Here is a 21,834-nt window from a genome sequence, read left to right on the forward strand (position 1 = left end):
GCCTGATTGTTGTCGCGCTCCCTATGAGCGGTGCGTTTTCTGCTTTGCGTCACGTCCATCTATGTTGCATCGGATAATTAACATGTTTGCGACTTGCAGATGATATCGAGAATCAGACCGCCCTTAGGCTAGCTCGCGAGGCTGATCGTGACGGTTCACGGACTATCGGTAAGTCCCATGGCCGTATCCGAGCGAACGAAAGTCGAATGCAACCTTGCCTTTTCTACAGGTGTAATGACCAAGCCTGATACGCTGACCCCGGGATCTATCAAGGCAAAAGACCTCTGGCTGGAGATCCTCGAGGGTCGCTCGCAGAATCATTTCCTCCGCCACGGTTACTATTGCACTCGCCAGCCAGATGATGGAGAACGTACTGCAGGCATCACACCTTCAGAGGCTCGCGAGGCGGAAACACGTTTCTTTCAAAACACAGCTCCATGGGATACGTCAGCAGATAAGCAACGCTTTGGAACCAAGAACCTCGTGAAGTATCTCAGCGGGATGCTCACTCAGATAATCAATAAAGTGTAAGGATATCCGCTCGTCACTATGTATGCCGACATAGCTGACAAATGCCGTCGTTTGAAAGTCTACCGAAACTTCAGCGCGAGGTAGAGAACAAGCTCACCGCATGCTATACAGAGCTGCGAAAGCTACCGAAGGAAGTGACGAGCGAACCTGCCGCTTTCGTGTTTGGTCTCCTCTCGTCTTTCTGCACAGACATACGGTCACGTGTCTCAGGTATCCCAGGTGCAGAAATTCTGGTACAACAGAGTCGACGCGAGTTTGAGGCTCTCAAGCATGCCATTCGCGGCACTGCACCAAGGTTCATACCACTTCCCTCGGCAAGGGACGCACCTTTCAGCTCCACCGTGGACGTGCTCTCTGATTTGGATGAAGACAATGAAACAATCATAAACGGTCTTCCTCCTGGAACATCGACTAATGAGATATACTTGAAGGATATGCGTGTTCATATCCGACGGTGCGTTATGCACAAGTGACCTACGCCTTCCGCGTTGACAAGTGGTGTCGCCTCTCCTCCTTTGTTTAGGTCCATGACGCGCGAATTGCCCTTCAACGTCCCCTACCCGGCCAAGACACTATTGATACAGAGGTTCCAAGAGACCTGGGAGAGGGAATGCTTCGCCTGCTTCGAAAAAATACAGCGGCTTTTCAACCGCACGCTCTCCCAGTTGATGCGTGACCGCTTCGGGCGTTTTAGACATCTCGAAAGTCAAATTGAGTATGTGGCTCGCCGCCTCCCGTCTTCATTAATGTAGCGCTGATGTGCCCAATCATGCAGAGCCGCCGTCATGTCGTTGCTTCAAGTGCGCCGCACTGCTGCGTCCGAGCAGATCGAGATTCTCTTGAAATTCGAAACTACGCCCTTCACTCAGAATACCCACTATCTCTCTGATGCAACAGACAAGGTACTCTCCCGATACAAGGACATACGTGGTGGTAGGACCAGTGTCCGTTGCCTTCCAGAAGCCGAAGCAACTGCTGAAGAACCGTTGGTGTATCATGCTGATGGTAAGCATGAAGGTCAGTGCTGATATGTATCCTCGTATGTGTGGCTAATGTGACATGTGTAGAAAAGTGATTTTGCTGAGGATGAGCCTCCATCCGAAGGATCATCCGGTTCCGATCGAACAAACGGCAGAAGAGTACGTTTCTGTGTATCATCTACAACTGCTCCACCTCAATCTGGTCACGCTCAGGATATATTGGCATGAGTCTCCTCCTCGCGAGCTGCCTCCGAAGAGAAAGGGCAAAAAATCCAAGGGCAAATCTCCATGGAGCCTACGCCAGTGAACATTATGACGAGGCTGAGTCGAATTCACGCCTGCAGGTAAGCTAGTGCACCGTCATAATTACTGTTTGTCCATGATACTCTGGATCATTGCTGACCAGCGTCGTCTTTCACTGGCTTCGCTGAATAGTGCCTTCACCAGCTTTTGGTGGGTTCGGCGGGCTCGATACCTCGGACAGCCCAACAGCAAGCACAGCGGTCAATGCGAGCGCCCCAACATATGCTAATGCTAGATACGCACCGTCTTCCCCAGTGGTGCCACCCTTGCATTGCCTGCTATAAGTGGAACACCACACGGCCGGCTAGAAGCTGAGGCGTTCGCAGCGCTGGCAAATTGGGTTATGTCGGACTAACAGCGGACGACCTAGGGAAGCTCAATCCGCCTGACGAATACGAGGAAGAGCTCAGTGTGATGGCGGAAGTAAGGGCTTACTTCCAGGTCTCGTACAAGGTGTGTTTCGTGTTGCTTCCATGGCCGACGAATGACTTGACCCATTTGACTTAGCGGATCATCGATTACATTCCTCTTGCTATCGACCATACCTTCCTATTCGCCTTCGCCGAGGCTCTCCAGCTGCACCTCATCGAGCCTGGCACTCGGGACGCCTGACGCAGCTGCCCGTTGCGCGACGTACCTCAGCGAAGAGCTTGATATCGTCTCCCGCCGACAGGAGCTGACGGGGAAGAAGACGAGTCTAGAGAAGGCGAAGATGGAGCTGATGAGTGCGTCTCTCGCCGGTGTCGAGGTATCTGCACCGTCGTAAGACCTTGCTCACCGACTGCATCTGATTATCCCGGTGTGTACAATATGGTGTCAAGTATTCCGAGACACGTGCCTTCGTTCCGTTTCAAGAGTCAGTCCAGTGGTTTCAGTATGTGTACTTGTTTGAGGCTACAGTATCGGTTGCGTCGTTGATCAATGATGTCTCCCTCGTTGTGGTACTTCGTGTGGTGCTACTCAGTGCCATGCGGTGTATCTCCGGGCGCCACATTGCAGATGAACACATCCAGCCTCTGCAACGCCCTGCGCGTCTGCCAGTGCTCGCGCCACCTCCCTCAGGGTAGCGAAGCCCACCCTGTAGTACCGGTACCAGGTAACGGTACCCATCGAGCTGACGTCCTTCAGCGCCCGGTTCAGCCCCGCCTCCGAGTCCGCGCTCTGCGCCTCTCCTCGTTCGGGGAGACGATGAGCACGCGCGCATTGGCGCGGGCACGTCGTAGAACTCGATGCCTGACGAGCCGCCTGTAATTTACACTGTAACGATGCACCGCGCGTCCGGAGAAGTCGCGGCGATCTGGTCGGGCAGAAGCGGCCGCTCATGAGCTCGAGCGTGGCAGGGTCTGGCTGTCTTTTCCTTCGCGATCGTGTCAGTCGTTCGATAGAGCGAGGGTCGATATGGTCACTGGCAAGTACTGGTGTCGCCGGATGGCATTTGCATGATGTTCGTGCCCAGAAACTTGCAGCGAACTTCAAGAAGGCGTTGCGCTAGGCGGCGGGCTTTGTACGTGTCTGTTTCGGAGACCTTTAACTTTAACTCGTCAGGGGCAATGCGCACTCGCTGTGATGTATACGTCATCCGAAGAGTACAGTCTACGAAGTAAGGGTCTACATCGATTGGTCTTGATTTCCCCACAGGTGGTTTGCCTTACGAGGTATGCTCAACCTTAGCCTGAGGCTCAGGGGTCCAGGTGAGTCGACATATAGTCTGCTTCCCCGTCGCTCAAGTTCATATACCACATAGTTGTCCGCATCTGACAGATGATACATACTGAGGAGGCGGTAAGGTCGGCCGGAAGGCCACGGTTCGAATACGGACGCGGTTCGGCCTCCGGACCATGCCCGAGGCCCGAGCGCCGTCCACCTCCTTGCGTCGTTTCAAAGTACATAGTTACAGTACTGTCCTCCAAGTACTGTTCGAACGTGCAGCGCTCAATTTCTCACTCTGGCATGTACATACACTCGCTGCGCTCTTCGACCTAGCCGCATCCTCTAAGTTTGGAAGCACGCTTGATCCTGTGCGGGCCGTCGAATCGCTCGCGGCGTTGCCTCATGCCAATCTGCCACTGCTGCCACTCTCTCCCTCTCTCGCCGTGGGCACCACCCCCTCAATATTCATCCACGACGGCCTGGCTCGGGCTCGGGTGTGTAAGAGCACCACCACGAGCGCAACAACAATGGCACTGTGAAGCGCATCGAAGGCCCGAGACGGAACGATGGGCACGCAGGGTAAGTGCCCAGCATGCGGCGTACGCGACCGACGAGCGCGTGAGCAACAGACGCGAAGGTGAGTACCATTGCACGCGAGCAAGCTGGCTAAGAACGGGCGTGGGGTATGGTTGGTAGGGCCGGGGCACGCAGTACACACGCCGGCCGTGAGCGCGCAGGGCATAAGCCCAGCACACAAACACGGCCGACGACCGGACTGCGGTTGCATCAGCGAAGGAATCGGACGGATGGGAGAATGTGGGCAGGCGCAGGGCGCAGTCGCCGTCGCGCCATGAAGCGCAATGCGCACGCCGACCGCGAGCGCACCGGGCGAATGCCCAGCACGCAGACACCGCCGACGAACGCGCGCAGAGCGAGTGGGCAGGCGGGCGAGCAGGCGTGGACGGGCAATCGGATGGGCAAGCGAGTGGATGGGTGGGAGAGCGCGCAGGCGACAGCGCACACATCAACCGCGAGCGCGATGGGCGAACACTCACTGGACGCAGGCACGGCTGACGAACGCGTGCGCAGAGGCGTGCGAGCGGGCACACAAGCGGGCCACGACACGTACAGCGAGAACGAAGGTGAATGCTCGGCGAGCATGCAGGGCAAAGTTTCACCGTAAAGCGCAGCCGACGATCGGACCATGGGCCCAGACGCAGCTACGAGCGGGGAGGGCCGACAGACGGCGGGCCCGGACGGGAGCGAGTCGGCAAGGAAGGGTGAATGGCTGGCAGAGACGGGTGATGACGAGGGGATGAGATGAGCCTTGAGGACGAGCAAGGACGAGCGAATGTCAGGTACGACGCGCGGCAACACCGAGGATGCAAGCACAACGCGGACGAGTCGGAGTCGGAGAGTGACCACTCGGAGGCCATGGGCATAGATGCACTGCACGTCTGAATAACTTCCAGGCTCTGCTGTCAATTCATGGGTTATAGGGACACTATGATCCCCCAGACTACTACGAACATCGTTCACTGGCTGTCACAAACAGCACGAATTACTGGATGCCTCATTTGTCCACGCGACACAGGATTGTATTCGAAATGGTATGTGCATTGTCCGAACTGCCTCTAATGATAATTACAAGTGATACTGACAGTGACCCGGTGCGACCATACAGCAGAGGGAACAGCCAATTTACCCATACACTCTGCCAAACGAATTCCACGCAGGCTCGAGCTCATCAATGGCACGCGCTTTGTGGCTGACAGAGTCTGTCGGTAAATGGTACCTACGCACACTACTGGGCATGGTGTGTATGTCTACTAACTTCTAAGTTGCGTATTTGATCGCGAGAGGGGATGGGGTAAGCGGATCCCAGAGCAATGCATGTCGACTCGGACTCCGGCGATGACCAGAAGACTTCCTGCAAGTCATTCAATATTGAATCTGCTTGCGCAAGCCGTACGTATTGGTATGTTGCGGGCTGATATCAGGCCACGAAGCCGACTCCTGGAGGGAGGCGGCTGAGTGACCTCCTGGGTTAGCATTGCTACCAAATGATTTGGACCGGATAGTCACATTGGAGTTGTATACAAAACGAATAAGACATGCGGGCGCACATCGAACTTCCGTAGCGTGGCACGGGCTTCGGCTGGTTGTAACCACGTACGAAAACAGTGGGCTAAGATCTTTATTAGCTCTATGATCTATTACGGCTACGTTCGAACTTGATGGGCGCTTATTCCCCGTTTGCGCCACCGTACTCAGTGACGATTTTCGACTTTCTTGCAAGGCCACTCGATGCCTCAAAATATCATCTCAATAGGTCTTGCAGTTGTAGCGAGTCCCTCCGGATCACGGAAAGAGTATGTGAACTGCTTTGTTGAACTCGTCGGTGGGTGGCCGGCGTCTATCCTGCGGATAGCGCCGAGCCGCGTCCAAAATCGAACTGTGGCCTTCCGGCGTACCATAGAGGCGGTGCACACCAGAAAGTACGAGACGCAACGCACCCAATGTTCGCTGTTGGTGAGGACACACCTCGCATCGATGCATGTGAGAGCCTCAAATAGCTCTTCGAGCACTGTTCTCTTTCAGTAACTGTATCCGTTTTGAGGTGGCGATACGCAGATACGTAATAACGTTCAAATCCTGGACGCATTAGAGTTTCCACGTTGAACAGAAGGTTAATGACCCATGATCCAGTAGGCTCTCGAATCGCCCTGTCCAGCGACGCTCACCCTGGAATTGGTGTGCGTCTCTACGGCAAACTCCTTCGCCTCGAGTACTTCACAGGGTTGGTGCAAGTGATCTCTGCCTCTGACACCCATCATGTCTGCCCCCACCCCGTTCTCTGAGGGTGGCTACTCCCAGTACCGCGAGCAAGTGCTGACATCGGCAAAAAAACTCCGCGCAGTCGGGTAAGCACCTCTCGCACTTCGGGCCCTCTGCTCTCCGCACACGGGTTCTCTTGTCTCTGTCGCGAGAGCGTGTGCATTGCTAATTAATTATCTCCGGTGCATGACCCGCAGAGCTCACATCCATCTTGACCTGCCACGCATCGTGGTCATCGGAAACCAAAGTGCAGGGAAGTCTAGTCTTATCGAGGCCATATCGGGAGTAAGATGACTTCATGGGCTTGTCCTATCCCATCTGACTGCTCAACAGATCGAAGTGCCGCGCAATGCTGGCACCTGCACTCGTTGTCCCATGGAATGCAGGCTACTCTCATCGAAGGAAGAGTGGTCCTGCCAAGTCTCTATACGCTGGGAGTTCGACGCGGACGGTCGGAGCAAGGACCATGTCGAGCAAGTCCCATTTGGGGGCTTACTCACGGACAAGTCAGATGTCGAATTAATGCTCAGGCGAGCTCAAACGGCGGTGCTGGACAGCGGGAAACGACCTTTGGCATACTACGCGAACATGAATGCGGGCGATCTGTACGCGTTGCCTTGGGACCTATCGACATTACCTTTCTCGCAGAATGTTGTTTGCGTCGACATCTCGGGCCCAGACCTGACCTATCTATCCTTTGTTGACTTACCAGGTTGATCATGCTGGGTTTCCCCGAGGTCGTGCGACGAAGCTGACGCCGGTGAGCCAGGCATTATATCGAACGCCGACGCCAACGTTGTGAAATTTGTCGAGCGCATGGTCCAGTCATACATATCAGGCACTTGTCTGATTGTTGTTGCGCTGTCCATGGAGAGTACGTTCTCTGCTTTGCGTCATGTCCATCTACATTGCAACTGATCATTGAAATGTTTGTGCCTTGCAGCTGATATCGAGAATCAGACCGCCCTTAGGTTAGCTCGCGAGGCTGATCATGACGATTCACGGACCGTTGGTAAGTAGGCATATCCCACGGCTGTATCTGAGTGGACAAACGTCGAACGCAGCCTTGTCCTTTCTACAGGTGTCATGACCAAGGCTGATAGGTGGCCCGTGAGATGTATGGAGGCAAGAGAGATAGAACTCTGGCTGGAGATCCTCGAGGGCCGCTCGCAGGACCATCACCTCCGCCACGGTTACTATTGCACTCGCCAACCAAACGCCGCAGAGCGTGCTGCAGGCATCACACCCTCAGAGGCTCGCGAGGCGGAAACACTCTTCTTTCAAACAACGGCCCCATGGGATACGTCAGCAAATAAGCAACATCTTGGAACCGAGAACCTCGTGAGGCACCTCAGCAACATGCTCGCCGAGATGATCAGAGTGTAAGAACACTAGCTTGTCACTATTCAGTACGCCGAAGTAGCTGACAAGTGTCGTGGTTTGAAGGTCTACCGCGACTTGAGGGTGACTCCGGGCTACGCTTCTCGAGGAATAATACTCGAGAAGCAGACACCGCGACTGCGCAACCACTGCTGACGCGGACAAATAGTAAATTCTATTCCGCGATTACACATGTAATACATACGGGGCGTACAAGTTCGTGATTTCGAGATGGTTCGCAGCTGCCAGTGGTGTAGTGATGGTGTGGACCAGTACATTATGCGGTGGCCCGCTGCCAGCCTTGGCGCTGAACCTATGGTGCCCTGAGGCACGAAGGTTGAAGACAGCGATTGTCGACGTGGTCCTAGGAACTTGAACTTCGATGAGTCGCTCCGAGTCGTCGGACGACCAAGGGCGTCTGCATGCTTCCATTTCTGGCAGGTATTGTTCAAGTTCCTCTGACCGCCACAGCGCCGCCGCAGTGCCTTGAGCTCGACACTTCATCCTATTAAATCCTTGTCTCTCGCTCCGAGTCACTGACCTCCATTGAAGACTTCGCAGGCGAAACCTGCCAACGCGCCCCCAACTTGGCTAGGGATGCGGTACTCGGATTCCGACTCGGCAGTGGCAGGGGTTGATCAGAGTCAAGGAGACGGCCCGGGCATGCTAGCGGCCCTGGCGCAGGCAAGCACTGCCAGTATCACAACAACATATGAGTCCGTGAAGACCTCAGCTGCTGACGAAACATATTCTGATGGGAGGTATGATAATTGTCTGCTGTTATCAGTAACTTTCGAACCAAACCCGGGCGGGTACTCACGTCCATACCCACTAGCAATTTGAAGCAAGCGCGGACACTCGACAACAGTGATTCGATTTCCACAGAAACAATAGACGATGGTGACAAACAGGCCTTGTCCTGTGCGAATCAAAGAGAGAAACAAGGGAAGGAATGGTCGTTCCCTATGGTCTGTGCCGTTTCAATCTGGCCTTCGCGTCTCCCACACTGTCGCGAGTTACGGTGCACTGGCATCGTGTCCACAACTTGCACCATGATGACAACGCAGTGTCTTGTCTAACAGAGCGGAGTCGACGCACTCACTCTATGCAGATAGCAAAACCGGGCAACGGTCTCAGGGATCGACGCCAAAACTCTGGTCAGAAGGTCCAGGAGCGAACCCAGGGATGACGCAATAATGGTACAACATCGTAAGACTATCTCAGTCCCTGCTTTTCGGTAATGTCAATCACTATAGGTTCTTGAACTGGCTCAGTTTACTCTCCATCACGTCCTCAAGGATCTCCTGTCCGATGACTGTTTGCCATCTCTCGTCCTCGAGATTGATATCCTCAATCGTAGCTTCCCCGTCAAACTCGTCAAGGCCCATCTCCTCGAGAAATTCCTGGACTTGCCGATGTGAATAGTCGGCAGTAATGTCACCGCCGACGAAGTGAACACACAGGGTGTGACAAAAGTGTTCACGGAAGAAGTCGTCCGACGTGGCCCCCGCTGGAATTGTACCAAGGCAAGAGGGCAGGCCGGAACCTATGGCCGCCGCGTCAAATATTCGGACGCGGTACCCATCCTGGAGACCCAGTAGCAAACCTCAGTTGAGTGGGAGCATCTAACTGAAATGCACCGAACGACTCACATCTACGTCAACACTGAACGCGTTCGAGTGCCACAACTTGTAGATATCGCCTCGCATAGTCGCCAAATTATTGATGCCCTGGAAATATTCTATTTCGGGTAACAATGATCTCTCTCCTGCCACGGTTGTGACCTAAAGCTGTCGTGAGTAGTTATTGCCACGCAGGGTATGTAAAGAAAACGCACGTAGCGGACCATGCCTGGAGGATACATCCAGTGCACATCTACAGGGCTAGTTCCCGACTCGGATCCTGTAAAGATACACTTGCCCCCGTCACGAGCAGAGACTTGATCGCGGAGTTTAATTGGTACGTTGTACTGAATGATGTCACTAATAAGGGGCTAGCGAGATACCTCATGTTCTGAAGGCCTCACCAATTCCAAGCTCTCGATACTACCGGGTGTTGGTTCCATGGTGGAAAAAATTTGCTTCTTTTCTTCCAGCGATACGACGGAGTAGGAGGGGTTGAAGGGAAATGGCATGGCAAAGAAGGATCGCTCGTCTGATCATGGTAAGTCATCCTCCTCCAAGCGCATGAAACAAATGCACTACCGATGTAGAAACAACCATAGTCCCCGGGGCCTAAAACATTGGAGATCGGGACAGTTTCGAGAGGCTCGGGATGGAAGTTCAAAGGGCCGTCGCGTCGCCACGAGACATGTTTGACCTCCATTACGTCGACCCCACCAAGACGGGCGATCATGTTGACCCAGCGGACTAGAGTACTGCCCGTGACAGAACCAACAAGTTCCGAGCTGAAGCCTATAAGTACAGAGGGTCATTAAGACATTGTTCATCACAATATATGCGCAAAAGCGAACAAGCCATGATTTGAGACGAAGGAGTCGAAGGCCACCATATGAAGATGTCTGCACGGCGTGATTGTGACCGTCTTGACGCATGCACGCGAGACATGGCCGATACTGAGTACGTGAGGTGCTACGGAAGTCCTAAGTTAGTCGACGTGGATGACCAGGAATATCAAGTAGGGTTGCGACAGCTAATTCCATATTGCTAGACCGCCGCCCGAAAATGCGTGCACAAGCGGAGGGCGTCGGGCCTTCGTCTGGCTTTGTTCTCAAGCGACACGCGCGCACTACCTCGGCTTCAAATTTTGAGCTTGTTCGCCCTCGATGCTACCGCTTGTACACACTGTTCGGCGAGGGGTCCAGCAATATAGAACGAGCTGTAACATCTTTCTGGGTAGTGCGTGCATAGTGTTGAATCTGTATGACGCTGTGAGGAAAGCGTACAACTTGAACTTGGTCTGGGCGAAGGAACGTCCTCAGGCGCCTGTGTGAACCGAATCGCCGACGCCGTGGGCCGCGGCGGGCGACCTGCATGTCTCTCCGCCCCCTCATCGTCGGCAGCGCTGCTCGTAGTGCACAGACCTTCACAAGAAAATGCCGTAGAAATCATAGACTATACGCGACGGAAGCGACACAACTAGCCAATGTCGCGCTAAAGCCGACAATATACGGACAGCCGCTAACCCCGTCTCATCCCCACCTTGGTGCGTTTGCAATATCGAACCGGGAGGAAATGGCTTACATTTGCAACACAGTCAAGGATGGAGAGCTGGTCCCTGGAATGGGCTCGCAAGAGTACGAGACGCGGCGACGCGCGCTGATGGATAGCCTGCCGTCACACAGTGTGGTCATCTGCGTCGCTGCACAGGTGAAGTACATGAGTGGCCGTGCGTACGCACTCTCCTACTTACTGTTCGCATCTGACTCGCTATCTCAGAGATCTTGTAAGCCTACTGCCTTTTGACAGCTAACTTCGTTTTGCTAGACCCCTCGCCGAAAAGTGTGTACAGGCGGGCCTTGGTATTCCTTCTGTGTCCCATCAATATTCTACTGCAACGAGCAGTGTCGAGGGCGAACTAGACCGAGATATGAAGCAGAGGCCGACCGGTACAGCGGGCGAATCACCTGAAAACAAGGGCCCGACGCCCTCCGCCTGTGCACACGTTTTCGGGAGGTCTAGCAACATGGAATCAGCTAGAAGTAGCGTCCGCTCACCTGGTGATACAGTTACAAGTTCCGGCAGGACTCCGACTTCTGGTACCTCACAGGCTTCGAAGAGCCAGGCGCTGCACTCATCATGGAGAAGGACAGCTCCTCGCGGGGATACCGCATGACACTGTTCCACTCGCCGTCTACACCATCAACTGCACAGTGGGACGGCGCGCGCACGAGTGCACAGGACGTCGTGCGGGTGTTTCGTGCGGATAACGCACGGCCAGTTGACGAGTTCCCTGACGCGCTGCGGAGGGTCATGGCCGAGACGGACCACGTATATGTGGACCTTCCTCCAGGTGGCGGCCCAAAACGTTCGCGGTCTGCCTCGGCCAAGTCGTTGCTCAAGGTCTGTTGGCGTACCAGAAGGTCGAGTTTTCTGCTCAAGTAGCCCCTGCAGTATCTGTCGAGATCGTCACAGGAGCATGATACCCTGCTCGAATCGCTCGGCGGACAGAAGCGTCGTCCACTCGCACCGGAGGTCGGACGGCTGCGCGCGATCAAGAGCGAGGCAGAGCAGAAGGTCATGCGGGCCGCTGCCGACATTAGTGCTCGGGCACACACCAAAGTGAGGAGTTCTTCACGCTATTGAAAGGACAATATATGTATTGACTATAAGCGAAGACGATGCGTTTTGCTCGACCGGGCCTGTCAGAACACGTACTAGCCGCGCACTTCGAGTACCTCTGTGCGAGAGAGGGTGCGCAGCGTCCAGCCTATGTACCCGTTGTCGCATCTGGGTCTGTCTCTTCAAATATGACCCAAGGGCAGCCAACTGACCGTTCGCCACAGCCCGAACGCGCTGACAATACACTACACGTCAAACAACCAGCTCATCCGCGAGAACGAGCTTGTCCTCGTCGATGCGGGCTGTGAATACAAGTACGCCACTTGCAAATGTCCATCTCCCCCGACTGACATCTCCTACGAAGCGGGTACGCCTCAGACATCAGTACGCTCACCCACGCCCACTTCATAATTCCCACCGCGCTAATGCCGTCCACTAGCGCGCACCTTCCCCGCCTCAGGCGCGTTCACCTCCGCGCAAGCCGACCTCTACAACGCGCTCCTCTCCGCACAAAAGCAGCTCGTCGCGCTCTGCACCGCGCGCGCGGGGCTGTCGCTCTCACAGCTCCACCACAAGTCCGTCGAGTTCCTGCGTGCAGAGCTCACGCAGATCGGGTTCGACCTCGGCTTCACGGGCGGGCGGTTGAATGAACTGTACCCGCATTTCGTGGGCCATCCCGTGGGGATTGGTGAGTAGAAATTGTGTCTGTCTCTTATGTGAGGCCGTTGTGAGCTGATGAACTCGTGCTCGAATAGATTTGCACGAGTCAAGCCATTTTGACCGACAGGCGCCGTATGTTGTTGTGGTCATTCATGTGCCGAGCGCGTGAAGCTGACGTTGGGAATCAGGATGCAAGCTGGCATGGTCATCACCGTGGAGCCCGGTACGTTGCCTTTCTCTGATCTACCTCACCACAAGCACCCCACTCATATGGGTACAGGCATTTACGTGCCGCCATCGCCACACTTCCCAAAACACTTCCATAACATCGGCATCCGAATAGAGGTGGGTTCCTTGGTTCATTGAGTGTTCCACGTCTGATACCTCACACCATAGGACGAGGTGCTGGTCGGTGAGGAGCACCCAGTAGTCCTCAGCGCGAGTGCGCCCAAGGAGGTACGTTCTATGCCGGGATTTTGAACGCCGTGTCCGAATGTGACTCTGAACGCCAGATCGCCGACGTGGAGGGAGCGTGTCAAGGACTACTGGGACTCGAGCCGTTCTGACAACTCTATTGACACGCAATACATCTATCTAGCTCACTGCCCATACCTATTACTTCGCTTTAGCAAGAAGAGATGATGCATACATCGGGCATAAGTACTCGTATCGAAAACTAGATAATTCGCTCTCACTTCACACCTCATTACGCACTTCAGCCTTAACGTCGGTAGACTTCAGTCCATAACCAGACCCTTCGCCTTCCCGCCCACCGAGTCGACGCGGTATCTCGCGTTTTCATTGGCGTGGCCACCGTCCACAGATGTGCTGCCCGCTCCAAACGGCTCTTCGTCGGCGACCTGAAGAGCGCGTAGGACCTGCTCGCGGCGCAGCCACTTCTCGGCGGGGATGAAGTACCAGCTGAGGATGCCAAAGATGGTGACGGCGCCGAGGATGACTGGGGCCTGCGAGTGAGTGTCAGGGTCAGTAAGACATCGTCGTGTGCGGCGTATGACACGGGACGTACGAAGTTGAAGCTCTGGGCCGTGACCGGGAAGTAGAACGGCGAGATTTGAGTCTGCGCGGGAGCGGGTTCAACACCTTCCCGTGCAGCTTTTTGAACCGTGAATAACGTACCGCAAAGATCAAGCCATTGAACAGCACAGTGGCGATATAGAACGGGCGTCTCCACCTCCCCAAGAAATAGTGGCTGCTCTTGAAATCTTCCGGGGTCATGATGAGCCGCAGCAGCGCGATCAGCCCATATGCCGCGGTGGTGGGCACGCCGCCCGCGGAGGTGAGCGACGTGAAGGCGACGTCGGACGGGAGGATCGTGCAGAGGAGCGCGGCGCCGAAGATGAACATCACCGTCACGGCGTTGCGCGGCTGGCGCCGGTCGTCGACCTGCCCGATCCAATGCGAGAAGGGGAGCACGCCGTCGCGCGCGACGGCGAAGACGAGTCGAGACGCGGCTACTACGGAGACACTCGTATTCTGTAAAAAGGAAGATCTATGAGGTTCTGAGTGGGATGGGAGAGAAGAGCGAGGGACTTACGAGGATCAGGCCGAGCGCTGCGATGGCGGTCATGAAGGCGCCGCCGCCCTTACCCAGCGCGAGTGCGTAGAGCTGGACGAACGGCTGCGGGGCGTCGAGCGAGAAGAGCGTGTCGAGGTCGGGCGTGCAGAACAGGAAGAGGATGTTGGTGATGAAGCCGAGCACGCCGGTCGCGATGGCGCTGTAGAGGATGCCACGGCCGGCGACGACGCTGCAGGGGTGTCAGTGAAGATGCATGGTGGGTGAAGAGGAGACGACGGACCTGGCGTTTTTGGTCTCCTCGGCGATGTGCCCGGATGCGTCGAAACCGATCATTGTCCCGGACGAGTACAAGCTGGCATAGAAGTGTCAAAGAAGGGAGATAATAATGATGATGTGTTCTGCGTACAAGCAGAGGATGAAGTTCCAAGCGGGCGGCGCTCCCGTCAAATTATCTGCATTAATATCCATCAGTTTCGCAGACCCCTTCCACATGCAGTACACTCACAAGTCCCCGTGAACACCTCCTTCGCGGACCTAAACCCATACGTGCGTGACACGCCAATGGGGAGCCAGATCAGGCACAACAAGAAGTCGAGCATGTACAGCCCGATCGAGATCTTGAACACGGCCGAAAACCAGCGCGGGGGGAGGTAGTTGACCGCGACCGCGACCACGAAGCAGCCCTCGGCGACGGCCCATACGAGCGCGCGCCACTGGATGGAGTCGGTGCCCGCCCCGCCCGGGTAGTACACTTCGAACACAAGGAGCTCCGAGACGATGTAGTTCGCCGCGGTCTGCCGGACGAGCGCGTCAGCGGAGATCGCAGGCGGTATGAGGCAGGACACGCACGAGACAGCACGAGGCGGAGAACGTCATCCAGGCCGTGCAGGCCCACCAGGCGACGACGAACCCGAAGAAGCGGCCGTACTTGGGACCTGCGCTCTCTGCGCTCCAGACGTAGATCGAGCCGCTGAGCGGGAGCGCGGAGCATATCTCGGCCATGACTGCGGCGGTGATAAACATGAAGATCATCGAGACTATGTAGGTCGTCCTGAAGCAGATGTGAGTGACGAGGTTGCACGAGGCGCTTGCATTGAGGGTTGCGAGACGGGAAACGTACCATACGGCCAATGGGCCGCCTGCTTCAAGTCCGAGGAAGATACCAGAGCTACGAGCGAAGATTAACATTCCGTGAATGACAAGACAGCGTTGTCTTACCGAACACCTCCGATGAAGTTGAGGGCCACGAAGCTAGCGGCGAAACTCTCGAGGAGGTGCCAGCTACGGTGAAGTTGCTACACAAGGAGTCAGCCTGCAGTCATGGTATTGCCTCGTCTATAGAGAACGCACCTGTTGTATCCGAGCTTTTGCTATGAGGAGATATGAAAAAAAACAGGTCAGCACATTCTGCGGGGCTCCCTCGAGAGGGGGCAATCAACATGGCGACACTGGGGCTTCCCTACGCAGGTATGAGCGCTGATCAGGTTCAAACGGTGTAATCTCAACCCTTGCCGGTCCTCTGCTACTCTCGCTCGCTCGCTCGCTCATCTGACGATCGTCTGGCAAGTGCAAGACGAGAGACGGCATCGCGGCGAAAGGATACCCGTAGCCGATTCCAGTGTACCACTGAAAAAGACGACGTTACCGATGATACTTCATAGCGGGCCTCTGTCCTGTGTAGGTCTGGCCAGCTCTGCCTTCGGACTGGGTATTACCAGCTGGAGCTCGTCTTCGCCGGTTTCGGAGGAGTCGCGCTCGCGTCAGCGGGGAGTTGAGCGACATTTGCGTCTTCTGCAGCCATTCTACAGTGGTAAAGAGAATGAAGCAGAGATGTGGTGGTGGTGGGAAAAGGATTTCGGCCAACACAGACAGAAAGCAGGTCATGAAAAGTGTCGCGAGCGGGCGCCTGGAATGTGATTTATCCAGGAACGATAGGAGCTGGCGCCGTACTGTACTGCACAATATTCGACGATGGAGTAGTCGATTGTGTGAGGAGCTTCTTATTGAAAGTATGTAGACTGCCATGTTGAATGTGAAAGATATTGGTTGGATCCACGGACAGGATGTTAGACAAACTCGAGGGCCGCGTCCGAAGGTTCACGGCGCTCAGCGACAGCCTTGCCGCATCGACGCGGCCTTTGGAGGCCAGTCGACTCTGAGATAACGTGAACGGCTCAGAGCATTACAATTTGGTGACTGTCATCTCTACGTCATGATGGTGGTTGCTTCGAGATTAACAGAAGCCATAAGTATATTATCGTGAAGGATCAGCAGTCCAGTCCCTCCGCCACTTCAGTACCGACTCCAGCACCGAATCAATCACTTGCAGAGCAGCATTCGGATCCTTCGCAGCAAAGAGCCCGGCCCCCAGCCCGCGTGCGACTTGATTGACAAACCAGTGGAGTTTGCCATCCTCTCCACGCATTACGCCTAGATCAACTCGCGCGTATTGGAGCAGTGAAGACTCTCCCAGCCCCAGCGCAGCAACCTCTGCATTGCGAGTCCGTCAACGGTGTTGAGTACGAACCACTCAAGCAATTCTCGAGCAGTAGTTCGGATGGCTTCTGAGCCTCCAGATCTGGCGAAGCATCCACTAGCTCTGTTGACTCTCGGGTTGATCGCCGTTCCACATCCTCGATCCTATGAGTGCACAACACGCGATCAGTTGGATGAGTGCATGAAACAAAGTATACTGACATCATGTCTTGTGGAAGTAAGCAATCTCTCAGTACTGAGGACACGAATCCACCATGAGGCAACCGGATTGTATGCACCGCGTGCTGCACGGCTGAGCCGCAACATACACGCGCAGCTCGCCGGTGTTGCACAGGAGTGGAATTTCTTTTTGCTCCATCCACCTCCATCGCCCTCCTGTTAGCTCGATGTCTTCGTCAATCTTCCTCTTCGGCTTCAGCTTTCCACGGTAGAAACGGTCGCTATTCTTGCTCCCCTCGCGCTTGTAAACGCAGTCACCCTGTGTCCGGCCCCCGTTATACAAGACAGTGTGAGGACGGGGTGACTTGGTGATTTCTCGAGCGATGTGGTCGAGATCGTGCATTATTTGGAGCTTCCGAGCTGCTGTGCGAAGCTCGCGCACGGGTGGCCAGACTGGAAAACACCTAGACAGCATCCGGAGTCGTTCGATGTAGAGTTCCTCCTCTTCCACTGATTGGAATGTGTCACGTCCAGATGGTGTCCTGAAATCCCCCATGAGTACTAAGTAGCCTTGGCATAACATTCATCTGCAGTAGGTACTCACCTATAATCAATTGTCAGGTCTGTACCACCATGGATCAGCAGACCAGCATTGATCTTTGCCAATTCATGCAGTAAATGATTTGGATCACCCCCATTTGAGCGAGGACGAGATCCCGAAACTGCGTCCAAGTATAACAAACACTGTACTACCTGGGCGCCGGTGTTGTAGACGATGTATCCAGAGAAGCTGAATAACATATATAAGCCTCTGACATGGAAGATACAAGCAGTAGACAGAAGGGAAGTATACCTGTTCGGAGATTGCAACCTTCCCTGTCCGATTCTCTTTGTGCACGCGATGGTAGAGAGCGCTGCTGCGCGACCTCAGGTAGTTGTAAATATGTTGATAAAGGCGCTCATCCGCCATATACGCATCAGCTATATTCGGAGGCATCGTGTACCTCAACCAGCCAGTCCACCGCAACGGATCTGCAAGCTCCCGCGGTGTTCTCTGAGATGCTCTGTCAATCACAAAAACAATACTCGTGGCGGCTGTTGCCATGTCGGGGAATGATCTGGTCCTGGAGAATTTTAGTCAGAGTCTACGGAGAACAGAGAGACAGTCATGCAGTGTGAAAAGTGTGCAGGCATGTTCTTACCTTGCGGAATGCACCAGAGACGCGCATCCGGATTCCGAAGATAGACCCCGATGGAGGAACCGGCGGACCAACATGCATGGGAAAGCCCCATGTGATCTGGCAGCGGCTCAGGAATGAAATATGCGGTAAATTGATCACTGTGGGGGCAGTCGCTCGACCGGAGAAAGCTACATGATATTAGTAGAGACAAAGATGTGCGTATAAATACATGCGTGCATGCAGAGCTTCCTACAATACAAGCATTGCGACAAACTAGAGCGACGGACGTTGAGCATGAACCTTCGTAGTGGATGAACTCATCAGGAGATGTTGAGACGCTGCAGCGTATACGTTAGCTAGATCATTTGTTTCACTGACTTTGGAACGTACCGGCTTCAAGGCCTTGATTAGGAGCCATTCTTCGTTCGAGACATCCTGCTTGAACGAGGTCTACGACGCCAATGAGCATGGCGCCGCATTTACGAGTCTTACATTACATACCTTGAGGACGTCGATACTCTGTCGTGTGATGTGGCTGTAGAGCTCGTCCTTGTCGTCGAAGTGCCGGCCGAACATCTTCGCAGACTGGTATACCGCATGTTCATCTTCACGGCCACACCACCACCGGCCTGCGACTTCTTGACAATGTCGAAGGATTTGTGGTTGATCTCCAGAGAGGTGCTGGTTCCGAGTGGTCAGCCATAGATCACTTAATATGTTGACCGTAAGGCTCACATCCTTCCTAGGTCGATGATCTCCTTCTTCTGCGTCTCTGGGTCGGTCTTCACGACACAGATGGGTGTATTCACCCGCAGAGTGCCATCGAGGATATCCACACCGAGGATGATCGGGTCACGCTTACAGAAGGCGGCGATGATCTTGAGGCGGCACGGCCAGACAGCCTGAGGAGCAGCGTCTTTCCGCTTCGCCTCCATGATCTCGGCATTGTACGCAGTGAAGGCGTCGAACAGATGGTAGATGATATCCGCTGCGCATCGCGAGTCAGCACCTACCTTCTATACGAACAAGATAATACCCACCTTTGAACAACCGGATGCCCATCTCCTCCGCCAGCCTCTCCGCCTCCTTGTCCACAGGCACATCGAAGCACAGAATACACGACAGCTCCTTCGCCTTCTCCAGCATGGTCGCCGCACGCATGACGTCCTTCTTGTGCACCGGCCCGATGTTGATGCCCGACACCGGGATCTTGCTTGACTTGAGGAAGTCGAGCAGCGCCTCGAGCGAGCCGAGCGTCGACGCCTGCACGCACACGCCGCGCCCCGACTTGTCGATCGAGTTCAGGAGCGACGTCAGGTCCGACATCACCTCGTCCATCATCTCCTCTTCGTCGTCGTCCGGCCCCACGACCAACAACCGCGAACCGGCGATCGCCTTCTCGAGGTCCGGCGCGACGATCTTCACTCCCATCGCCGCCTTGATCTCCTTGTGGTGCACGTACGCGGACTTAATCCGCAGCTCGCGCAGAGGCTGTGGCGTGAGCAGCGCACGTACTTGTGTGACGATAGGGCCGTTCAGACCGCAGACCACGATCCGGTCGCCTTCCCTGAGGATACCGTTTGAGAGGACGACGTCGATGGTCGTTCCAAGACCCTCGATGACCTTGACCTCGAGCACCGTACACTCAAGCTCGCTGAGGTACATGAGCCGGTCACTCATGCGCTGCTGCGTGAGGTTCACGAGGAGCATGATCATGTCTGGCACACCCTCGCCAGTGATGGCAGACGTGGGCACGAGCGAGACGTTGCGCGCGAAGCTCTTGTTCTCGTAGTAGAGGACAGCGTTGAGGCCCTGCTCGGCGAAGGCGAGGATTGTCTTCTGCAACCGGTCCTCGAACTCGCGCTGGACGGATCGCTTCTGCTTGGCGAGCGAGCTCCGGAAGTCGTTGTCTGGTGTCGCATCCCAGTCGTACATACGATCGATCTGTACATTAACAACGTGAATAATCAGTAGTCCATACGTTTTGGTATACTGTACCTTGTTCAGCGCGACGATGAACGGCGTCTTGCGGTCCCTGAGTAACCGGAGCGACTCAAGCGTCTGAGGCTCCAATCCGTGCATGATATCGACGACCAAGATGGCAATGTTACACAGCGAGCTTCCGCGAGACCGCAGGTTTGTGAACGATTCGTGACCAGGTGTATCGATGACGAGCAGACCGGGGATCTTGTACTCCTGGTTGCCCTCCTTGTTGAGCACAGCCGTCTTCGTCTTAATGGCGTCCACGGGGAAATAAGTAGCACCAATCTGCTGCGTGATACCACCCGCTTCGCCCTCCTGCACATTCGTTTGCCGGATCTGCCGTGCCAAATGTCAATGCCTGCTTGATTTGGGGATAACACGACGTCCCCACCTTGTCAAGCAGCTTCGTCTTACCCGTATCGACATGCCCCAGAATACAACAAATCGGACTACGCAGATCCGACTCGTCCCTCGCAGCCAACGCCGCCTCGTGCGCCTTCGCTCGGCGCGCGACCGCCTCCGCCTTCCTCTGCGCAGCCATCTGTTGCGCCTTGGTCATGCCTTCATCTTCAGACGAATCCTCGTCAGAGTCGGAGTCCTCCTCGGACGACTCCTCTTCTGACGAGCTCTCTTCCTCGGAGGAGGACTCTTCTTGTGGCTGGGCTTTCGCGCCATTGGGCTTGCTGTTCGTCTTGGCCGCGGCGAGTGCGGCTTTGGATGCGGGTGCAGGTGCGGCCTTCGCTGGCGCAGCCTTCTTGGTGACCGCAGGCTTGGCCGGTGCAGCCTGTTTTGCGGGTGCCTTGCTCGAGCCATTCGCTATGGGGAGGAACAGATCAAGGCCAGCCTACGCAATCAGCGCTCGAACTACCCACCTGCAGGTGCAGCTTGAGTAGGTGCTGGAGGCTTGGCCCCCTCCTCATCGCTATCCGCATCCCACGAATCCTTGACGCCAGCTGAAGGTTTCTCTTCCTCGCCACTACTAGCGTCCCAGTCGGACTGAACGTCTTCGACCTTCTCCTCTTTCTCCTCCTTCTGCTCTGCAGGCAAGGGAGCGGGAGCAGGCTCAGGCGTGGCCGGCTTCTCCTCCGTACAGGTGACGGTCCCGTGTGACGGACACTACCGTTGTGCTCGTAGGACCCTTCTTTCCTCTTGCGCCGTACACAGGCTTCTTGATCCTGGCTCTGCTGCTGCAGACCTTCGATCTGTACACCGGAGCGAGAAACTTGCTTGCGGACTCCGCCATACGATGCCCTGCTTTTGCTTCGGCGGAGTAGCGGCCCTCCTTCTTTGCCTGCTCGCGCTTGGCCTGCAGGATTGTTAGACGTGAAAGTAACGGATAAACGCAACGTTACCGACCTTCTCCTTCTCTTTCCTCCTCTGCTTCTCCTCCTCCTTTTTCCTCGCTTCTTCCTCCGCTATCCGTTCCTCCTCCTCAATCCGCTTCCTCTCCTCTTCCTCACGCCTCCGTGCCTCCTCCTCTAACCGCTTCTTCTCCTCCATCATCGCTTTGAGCGCACCGATCGCACCGCCCTTCTTCTTCCCTGCAGCAGCCGCTGGCGCAGGAGCTGATTCTTCATCCTTCCTCGCTTTTTTCTTCTTTTTCTTCTTGGAGTCGGTTTTGGCGCCGCTTCCTTCACCTTCCTCTTCGTCCTCATCTTCCTTTTCTGCGGGCAGTGCAGCAGGTGCAGGCTCCGGTGTTGAGACAGCTGAAGGCTCCTCTCCAGCTTGGGCAGCCTTCTTGGCAGCAGCTTGGGCTTTCTTCTTCGCCTGTGTTGCGTCAGTTAGGTCAGAGCAAAGTTGGGCATGTGCGCTCGCCTTTTCTTTCTCCTTCTTGAGTTTCTCCTTCTCCTTCTTAGAGAGAACCTTCGTGCCACCTTCGTCCCTTCACCCTCTTC

General features: G+C 55.3%; 9 protein-coding genes across 9 annotated transcripts; 4 read left to right on the plus strand and 5 right to left on the minus strand.

Annotated features, from left to right (window-relative positions):
* Nucleotides 1-140: 140 nt before the first annotated feature.
* B0H18DRAFT_1074129 (Dynamin central region-domain-containing protein) lies at nt 141-2,804 on the plus strand. The gene is made up of 10 exons (XM_048031230.1): nt 141-168; nt 230-527; nt 590-985; nt 1,055-1,246; nt 1,307-1,548; nt 1,604-1,670; nt 1,725-1,814; nt 1,996-2,058; nt 2,141-2,269; nt 2,406-2,804. Exons 2-10 carry the CDS (start codon nt 235-237, stop codon nt 2,578-2,580), a joined length of 1,647 nt encoding a protein of 548 aa, XP_047884389.1. The 5' UTR covers nt 141-168; nt 230-234; the 3' UTR covers nt 2,581-2,804.
* A 1,118-nt stretch (nt 2,805-3,922) lies between these two features.
* Nucleotides 3,923-4,237, minus strand: B0H18DRAFT_1074136 (uncharacterized protein; the record flags this gene model as incomplete). Its single annotated transcript, XM_048031231.1, has 2 exons — nt 3,923-3,997; nt 4,139-4,237. Coding segments are annotated over 2 exons (174 nt in total), but the record flags the coding sequence as incomplete, so codon positions are not given.
* Nucleotides 4,238-4,314: 77 nt separating this feature from the next.
* B0H18DRAFT_1130969 (uncharacterized protein) lies at nt 4,315-4,647 on the plus strand (the record flags this gene model as incomplete). The annotated part of the gene is made up of 1 exon (XM_048035498.1): nt 4,315-4,647. The coding sequence occupies one exon, from the start codon at nt 4,315-4,317 to the stop codon at nt 4,645-4,647; it is 333 nt and encodes a 110-aa protein (XP_047884391.1).
* A 1,302-nt stretch (nt 4,648-5,949) lies between these two features.
* Nucleotides 5,950-7,771, plus strand: B0H18DRAFT_1074143 (P-loop containing nucleoside triphosphate hydrolase protein). The gene is made up of 7 exons (XM_048031232.1): nt 5,950-5,996; nt 6,050-6,388; nt 6,500-6,587; nt 6,636-7,014; nt 7,072-7,176; nt 7,246-7,314; nt 7,384-7,771. The coding sequence occupies exons 2-7, from the start codon at nt 6,300-6,302 to the stop codon at nt 7,686-7,688; spliced, it is 1,035 nt and encodes a 344-aa protein (XP_047884392.1). The 5' UTR covers nt 5,950-5,996; nt 6,050-6,299; the 3' UTR covers nt 7,689-7,771.
* A 1,161-nt stretch (nt 7,772-8,932) lies between these two features.
* B0H18DRAFT_1074164 (uncharacterized protein) lies at nt 8,933-10,610 on the minus strand (the record flags this gene model as incomplete). Its single annotated transcript, XM_048031233.1, has 6 exons — nt 10,156-10,610; nt 9,887-10,096; nt 9,709-9,836; nt 9,520-9,651; nt 9,335-9,466; nt 8,933-9,268 (listed from the first exon to the last, which is right to left on the minus strand). The coding sequence occupies exons 1-6, from the start codon at nt 10,247-10,249 to the stop codon at nt 8,933-8,935; spliced, it is 1,032 nt and encodes a 343-aa protein (XP_047884393.1). The 5' UTR covers nt 10,250-10,610.
* Nucleotides 10,611-10,675: 65 nt separating this feature from the next.
* Nucleotides 10,676-13,149, plus strand: B0H18DRAFT_1090296 (peptidase M24; the record flags this gene model as incomplete). The annotated part of the gene is made up of 13 exons (XM_048032268.1): nt 10,676-10,847; nt 10,899-11,034; nt 11,371-11,704; nt 11,747-11,923; nt 11,980-12,095; nt 12,148-12,237; nt 12,288-12,307; nt 12,363-12,611; nt 12,679-12,715; nt 12,772-12,806; nt 12,864-12,928; nt 12,980-13,039; nt 13,096-13,149. 13 exons carry the CDS (start codon nt 10,676-10,678, stop codon nt 13,147-13,149), a joined length of 1,545 nt encoding a protein of 514 aa, XP_047884394.1.
* A 171-nt stretch (nt 13,150-13,320) lies between these two features.
* B0H18DRAFT_897076 (amino acid transporter) lies at nt 13,321-15,143 on the minus strand (the record flags this gene model as incomplete). Its single annotated transcript, XM_048041424.1, has 8 exons — nt 13,321-13,548; nt 13,611-13,661; nt 13,721-14,077; nt 14,139-14,349; nt 14,401-14,472; nt 14,527-14,572; nt 14,626-14,914; nt 14,970-15,143. 8 exons carry the CDS (start codon nt 15,141-15,143, stop codon nt 13,321-13,323), a joined length of 1,428 nt encoding a protein of 475 aa, XP_047884395.1.
* Nucleotides 15,144-16,263: 1,120 nt separating this feature from the next.
* B0H18DRAFT_1074175 (uncharacterized protein) lies at nt 16,264-18,003 on the minus strand. The gene is made up of 8 exons (XM_048031234.1): nt 17,970-18,003; nt 17,629-17,897; nt 17,526-17,565; nt 17,380-17,497; nt 16,921-17,317; nt 16,818-16,900; nt 16,632-16,728; nt 16,264-16,608 (listed from the first exon to the last, which is right to left on the minus strand). Exons 2-8 carry the CDS (start codon nt 17,878-17,880, stop codon nt 16,375-16,377), a joined length of 1,221 nt encoding a protein of 406 aa, XP_047884396.1. The 5' UTR covers nt 17,881-17,897; nt 17,970-18,003; the 3' UTR covers nt 16,264-16,374.
* An 81-nt stretch (nt 18,004-18,084) lies between these two features.
* Nucleotides 18,085-21,706, minus strand: B0H18DRAFT_1074176 (P-loop containing nucleoside triphosphate hydrolase protein; the record flags this gene model as incomplete). The annotated part of the gene is made up of 11 exons (XM_048031235.1): nt 18,085-18,294; nt 18,347-18,406; nt 18,458-18,541; nt 18,568-18,637; nt 18,692-18,944; nt 18,997-19,900; nt 19,955-20,275; nt 20,331-20,755; nt 20,812-21,022; nt 21,051-21,245; nt 21,296-21,706. Coding segments are annotated over 11 exons (2,952 nt in total), but the record flags the coding sequence as incomplete, so codon positions are not given.
* Between the last annotated feature and the right edge of the window lie 128 nt (nt 21,707-21,834).

The sequence above is a fragment of the Fomitopsis serialis genome, assembly GCF_022376445.1.
Source record: "Fomitopsis serialis strain Sig1Antser10 chromosome Unknown B0H18scaffold_575, whole genome shotgun sequence".
NCBI classification, from domain to species: domain Eukaryota; kingdom Fungi; phylum Basidiomycota; class Agaricomycetes; order Polyporales; family Fomitopsidaceae; genus Fomitopsis; species Fomitopsis serialis.

Bases quoted from the DNA above. Each gene is read 5' to 3' on its own strand.
- B0H18DRAFT_1074129 (XM_048031230.1), top strand. From the start codon at position 235: ATGACCAAGCCTGATACGCTGACCCCGGGATCTATCAAGGCAAAAGAC. The intron at 1,671-1,724 runs GTACGTTTCTGT...GGTCACGCTCAG, and splicing joins ATCGAACAAACGGCAGAAGA to GATATATTGGCATGAGTCTC. The intron at 2,270-2,405 runs GTGTTTCGTGTT...CACCTCATCGAG, and splicing joins TTCCAGGTCTCGTACAAGGT to CCTGGCACTCGGGACGCCTG.
- B0H18DRAFT_1074143 (XM_048031232.1), top strand. From the start codon at position 6,300: ATGTCTGCCCCCACCCCGTTCTCTGAGGGTGGCTACTCCCAGTACCGC. The intron at 6,389-6,499 runs GTAAGCACCTCT...CATGACCCGCAG, and splicing joins AAAAAACTCCGCGCAGTCGG to AGCTCACATCCATCTTGACC. The intron at 6,588-6,635 runs GTAAGATGACTT...ACTGCTCAACAG, and splicing joins TTATCGAGGCCATATCGGGA to ATCGAAGTGCCGCGCAATGC.
- B0H18DRAFT_1074175 (XM_048031234.1), bottom strand. From the start codon at position 17,880: ATGGCAACAGCCGCCACGAGTATTGTTTTTGTGATTGACAGAGCATCT. The intron at 17,566-17,628 runs GTATACTTCCCT...TATGTTATTCAG, and splicing joins AGGTTGCAATCTCCGAACAG to CTTCTCTGGATACATCGTCT. The intron at 17,498-17,525 runs GTACAGTGTTTG...ACTTGGACGCAG, and splicing joins ACAACACCGGCGCCCAGGTA to TTTCGGGATCTCGTCCTCGC.